This window comes from Glandiceps talaboti, chromosome 7, assembly GCF_964340395.1.
Source record: "Glandiceps talaboti chromosome 7, keGlaTala1.1, whole genome shotgun sequence".
In the NCBI taxonomy this organism is placed as follows: domain Eukaryota; kingdom Metazoa; phylum Hemichordata; class Enteropneusta; family Spengelidae; genus Glandiceps; species Glandiceps talaboti.
The window spans coordinates 18009572-18015845 of NC_135555.1; the positions used below are offsets into that span (position 1 = coordinate 18009572).

Genomic DNA, 6274 nt, shown 5'->3' on the forward strand with positions numbered 1-6274 from the left:
GTCATATACAAACATGCTAAATAGTTTCACAAACACGTGGGTCGAGTTAACATACAATTGGAGTAGACATTACAAAACCGTTCTCACTCGATATTTCGAAATAAAAACGCATAGTTCTTGCATTATGTAGTGTAGTGTTGTGCTGTGTTGTGCGGTGCCGTGTTGTGTTATGTTGTGCTGTGCTGTGCTGTGCTGTGTTGTGTTGCATTGCGTGCTGTACTGTGCTGTGCTGTGCTGTGTAGTGAAGTGTAGTATAGTGTCTTGGCCTGCCTTGCCATGCGTTGCCTTGAATTGCGTTGTGTTGTGTTGTGTTGTAGTAAATGAAAAATATAACATTTTCCTTGACTATGTCACTCCAAAACAAGTATTTGTGTTTCATCCATTACAGTACAGAGAACACTTAGCGACTGTACTTCAGATTTCACAGGATCTACAGGAGATATATTCTCCCCAAACTACCCTAATTTTTACAATAGCAATGAAACGTGTACTTATACAATAACAGTCAGTTCGAGCTACCAAATAAAGGTAAGTTGAAGATAGTTTTATCAAGAATATAGTAGCATACATACCGACATTTAATTTCTGAATTTCATTTGGATTAATAAAGTATATATTACACCTACCTACCTACCTACATACCTACATACATACATACCTACCTACCTACCTACCTACATACCTACATACATACATACATACATACATACATACATACATACATACATACATACATACATACAGACCATGTAACTACATATAGACATACCATGAGGCGTGTACTGGAGGGAGTTTATCACAAATGGGTTGTCGGTGGCCGAGCGGTTAGCTCGAACGCCTCTTACCTCTGCAGCCTGGGTTCGAACCCGCCTGAACCACGCTGTGGGTAAGAAGAGTGTCGTTCAGTTTGACTCTACCGAACAACGCAGGTTTTCCCCTGGTACTCCGGTTTCCTCCTGCATTAACACTGCACTTTCCTCCTGTTATTGGGTAATGCCTGTTGGGTGGTTAATAAATAAATAGATAGATGTTTACAAATAATGTTAATCAATGAATATCGTTTTGTTTCGCAGTTGCAGTTCAATTTCTTTGACACTGATTCTCAAACGGACTTTGTCCACGTATATAACGGAGAAACCGCCGTTGAAGAACAGCTTATCGATAGCTTCTCTGGTACATCGACACCACCTGTTGTCTTTTCATCGGGATATACTCTGCTACTTGTATTTGAAACAACAGACAGCTCCACCGTAAAAGCTGGTTTCTACGCAACGTACAGCACAATACCAAATGGAAATACAATAGGTCAATGTGGAGGTACATATACGTCATCTACTGGTGTCATTACGTCACCGTTATACCCCCAAGATTATGGCCATAACTTAGACTGTTCATATGCAATACTAACAGGCTCAGGCAACGTTATTGAGGTAAGAAAACTGTCAAATATCACACCATTGGAGCGCAATTTATGACAGCGATTTCTAGTGTAAAATGTTGGTAAAATTTAAATTATTATTTCTTCTCAATGGTAGTACATGTATGCTGACCCAGTTTTTACCTCCCGTAAAGTGAGGCATTGCTGTTGCTTTGTCTGTCTGTGTGTGTGTGTGTGTGTGTGTGTGTGTGTGTGTGTGTGTGTGTGTGTGTGTGTGTGCATGTATGTCTGTCTGTATATCTATATAGCTAATTAGTATCTGTTCGCCGGTGGACACGAAAGCAATTATAATACGATACTACAAATACTAATAAATATGTGGGGAGCATATTGCCTTATCTGATCGCAAGAAGCAACTATTTTGAGAATGCAAATTTCAAAATTTATCCACGGTTTTGCATATTTGTTGATTCTTGTTGAATGTAACTTTTTCTTTTTTGCTTAAACTTAAACTTCAAGATTACGTAATAATTCGTACGTGTTGATCCTGTGTTGGTTCTGACTGTATGTATGTATGTATGTATGTATGTATGTATGTATGTATGTATGTATGTGTGTGTGTGTGTGTTTGTTTGTGCGTCTCCCCGTGCCACCATTTTCTCAAACTTTGCCTCTTGCCATCTTAAGAAGGATTTGTTTTCATGAGATAATACTTGGCATGTGTACACAATTTTTGTGACGCAGTGTGTGATAAATATTTCGCATTAATTGCATAATTATTCTTATCATGAAAGCATTTTCTCAAAAATCGTTGGTTCAAAAGAATTTAGATTTGACACATGTGCAATATGGTCATGTCTAGATCTGAGTGTATATTTTAAACTGTGCATATTATTACACTTATTTGCATATTATGACATTTGTTATTGTTTCTTTATCTGCAGAATAGGATTTGGCTAAATGATAAGTTGGAAATGTAATAATAACCGTTTGTTACTCTCATTTTGTCACAATCTGTTTATGTTAATATTTGTATGATCAGTATTTCAATCAAAGCATTTTCTAAATATCACTATTATTTCAAGAAGTACATCAAATGAAAACTCTAGGGCATTTAGTCCAGGAACTGTTGATATCGAGCGAACTTCGAATTCGTGTATAATAATTATTCTTATAAGTTGCATACCACTTTCCAAAATTAGTTGATCTTTCATATATCAAGTACTTGTTTGTATTGTAAAATACCTGCCAAAGGTTCATTTCGTTTCATGAGTGAAAGCTTTGCCTACTTAAACGCATAATCAATATTATTGTATTCTGTAATAACAACGTACATTCAAAAACTGCAGGCACTAATGGACTTGTATCTATCCACATATCCTTTATGAATCCCTTGCATATCAATTAAACTAATTTGCATAAGGACCAATACAGTCTTTTTGTTATGAAAAATTTGTTTTAAAAGAACAGGATGACTTACAGAAGAATGGTACATCATTTATTGTGAGATAACTGTTTACGCATGTGTTTGTTTAAACGTAGCATAACTAGTATTATCATCACATAATTTCATTAATTCATCACTTTATATGAGAAACTATCATTCGGGAGCACTCTCAGTTCATATCTTGTAATAAGCTGTTTACTTATGGTAACGAATTGTAGCGTATATCATGCATGATGGTAGCTCTAAATTTTGTCTGTCATGGGAGGATATAGTGACGACATCATAGCACATATTTCTGGCAGATATGATGGGTACATATTACTAATAATATTATAATAATTTGCATAATTACCAATGGAGGAATATGTCGTTGCTGGCAGCTTAATCGTTTCTCTTTTTTTCAAATTAAGTGAATATATTGGCAATATAATGAATCGTACTTTTTATAAATTAATAATTACATAATATTGAATCAATAATTTGAAATCGGATATCTTACCAATTGTTAGTCAAATGTCAAAAGGGGTGAATAGATATATGACGCCATGAGGCAACATGTCGTAAGAATGTAATAACACATTCTAGGTTTTATAATGTGCATAACACGACTTTACATATACACAGTCATAACTCAACGTTTTGTACATTATTTTTATTGACAGCTCGAATTTGTGTCATTTCATACGGAGTACAACAACGACTATGTAAATGTGTACGATGGATCAGTGGTAGAGGGTGAGTCTCTTGGTGAATTTTCCGGAGATAGGTTTCCCGGAGTTGTGACTTCTACAGGGCCAAGTATGTACGTTCATTTCACCTCTGACAGCTCTGTAGATAAATATGGATTCTCAGCAATATATCGCGCTGTGTCTGAAGGAAATGGAGAAACCAAGAATGTGTATTCGAGTAAGTATCGATGACTAATCGCTATTGTTTTTGTAGTGGCGCCACACTGAAAGGTAGGAGACTATAAGAGGTTTGATAAAAAAAAAAAAGAGTGTGTCCTTGGCAGTAATTACCAAATTTTAGCTTTTAGAAGTTTGCATCAATTAAAATCAGAAGCGTAGTAGCCCTTTTTGCCATCTATTTTTTACTCTTCCGTTGATTTTTTTAAGGTAATTGTTGAACACGTTGACAGTTTAAATCTCCGCGCATTAAAATGTATGGCAGTGAAATATCTGTTCGCTTCAAGAAGGGAAAATTAATTAGCAAAGTATAAAAAAAGAACATACTCACGAATTAAAAGAGGCCCAGATCTCTCTAAGCATTTGGGTTAGAAATCCATGAAGGATATAATATGTGAGTGTGTGTGTGTGTGTGTGTGTGTGTGTGTGTGTGTGTGTGTGTGCGCGCGTGCGCGCTTTCGAGTACGTATGCATGTATGTTTATATAATATTATATGTTTGTTTACATATATATAATATATATATATATATATTATATATATATATATATATATATATATATATATATATATATATATATATATATATATATATATATATATATGAGAATGTATTCTTGCTAGCCTCTATACACATAACTATTTTATCATTTTTTTCTGTCTTTAAAGTGGCACAAGCTGAATTTGTACATTTGTACACAAGTGATATCAACCATCGATTAAACTATAATGCATTATAGTGGTATTGTTGACGCATCGCCTTTTATGACATTACAGTTGTTACAACACTTGATTGCAAGCAATGTAGGGGTTTACACGACATTCTTCATACATATAAAAAATTACTTCATCATTTATAGAATATGTTTTTATACCAAGTTTCTATTCAGTCAATTGCAAGTGATGCTTAAGTATGCTTCAGTAAGTAGAACACTGCACGTACCTTTGAATTTGAAACGAAAATGTACTCCCCAAACCTTATAAACTCAGCTTGTGTCATAATGAACGTATCTTTCTGTATGAACTTATCTTGTCGCTGTTCTCTTGACAGTATGCAGTGATAATGAGGGGAACGCCATCAGTGGTACTATTCAGTCACATAGTTCGTATCCCGAAGATTACCCAACGAATACCGAGTGCATTTTTTACATTGGCGGCGTTAGCTCCTACCAAAGTATTTACCTAACGTTTCAATCAATAGATTTGTATAATGGTTGGTATTAATTTCATTTTTCAATAAGTAATGGTTTATTTTCATCGAAGTGTTTGATGTTATCGTTCATACCTCTGGTGGCCATATGGATGAGGATTGGATATTTAATTTGGATTTGTTAATTTATAAAACAATTTTATCAAGGCCAAAAAATCAATGTGAAATAACATAGGCCAAGTCTGTTTTACATTGCAAATGCTATATAAAAAAATGTGTAAAAAAAATGTTTGTTAATGTACACGTACAATAACAAACATGTTACATATTTATCAGTCTTTTGTAATTTATTGAGTTATAAACAAGGACTTGACATATGTTGTTTAACAATTGTTTTTTTTCAAGTAGGACTCTGTGACAAAATAGTTTTATAAATTAAAAATCCAAATACATATTCAATTCTCATCCATATGGCCACTTTATTATTTTTGATAAATGGGATTTGCTACTATGTGGTATCTTATACATTGTTGCTAAGAGTATTTTAGTATAAAGCGACAAATTGTTGATGGGCATAATTTTCATATTGTAGTAGTTTTTTTAAGACGTGAGGTTAACAAATTTTGGCATTACATATACATATATAGCATGTTTACTTTATATTTGTCAATTCCGAGGGTAGCTAAAAAAAAGGTCGTGTCCACTAATTATACAACTGAGAGATGAGCTAAGTGGAAAGACTTCATGCCAGTGATGAAAAAGTATTCCGTAAAACACAACAAGGTCATTGTCATGAAAATAGGTCATTGAATGGATGCCTTTCATGTGATTGTCATTATCAGCTTGATACTGCAATGTCTGTAAAAGTTACTCACAAAGTAAATTATCAGCTTCTTTTCCATAAACACTCAATTGACTTCTAAAATCTCAATACAATGTAAAACAAACTTGGTTGGCATTCCTGGTGTTTTTGGTCTGATTACTCAATAGTGACACTACTCATGATTGTACGAAATTTGTCTAATTCTTTGTTGCCATGACAGCCAAAGTCAACGATATTCATTCCACAGTTGTACTTCGTGTCTTACTTTTAACTAATCATGATGAAGAAGATTTTGATAATTTTGACTCCTCTTTTAAGGGTGACCCTATTTTTACTTTAATAAATCATCTGCATGTTTCTCTGTCTCTCCTTTTCCTCCCCCTATCTTATTGGATTCCTGGTAGCTAGCCCTTACCCAGCTTCTCTACACAATAAGCATGTTCTTAGGCGCCCTACTTGAATAACGGTTGTCATTATAAAAGAAATGATCTGTTCGTGAACAAGTGTTGTTGACGACGCCATGACTGTAGATGACATCGACAGTGCGTATTCTTTCCAGAGAGGGCGAAAGA

The 6274-nt window shown here is 34.5% G+C and overlaps 1 protein-coding gene across 1 annotated transcript in view; it reads left to right on the top strand.

The window, feature by feature from the left end:
- The first annotated feature begins 6222 nt into the window (after nucleotides 1-6222).
- LOC144438039 (uncharacterized) overlaps nucleotides 6223-6274 on the top strand; it is a 1890-nt gene continuing 1838 nt past the window's right edge. The window contains exon 1 of the mRNA XM_078127071.1: nucleotides 6223-6244. Within this exon, the coding sequence (XP_077983197.1) occupies nucleotides 6223-6244 (22 nt within the window). The remainder of the gene's footprint in view (nucleotides 6245-6274) is intronic.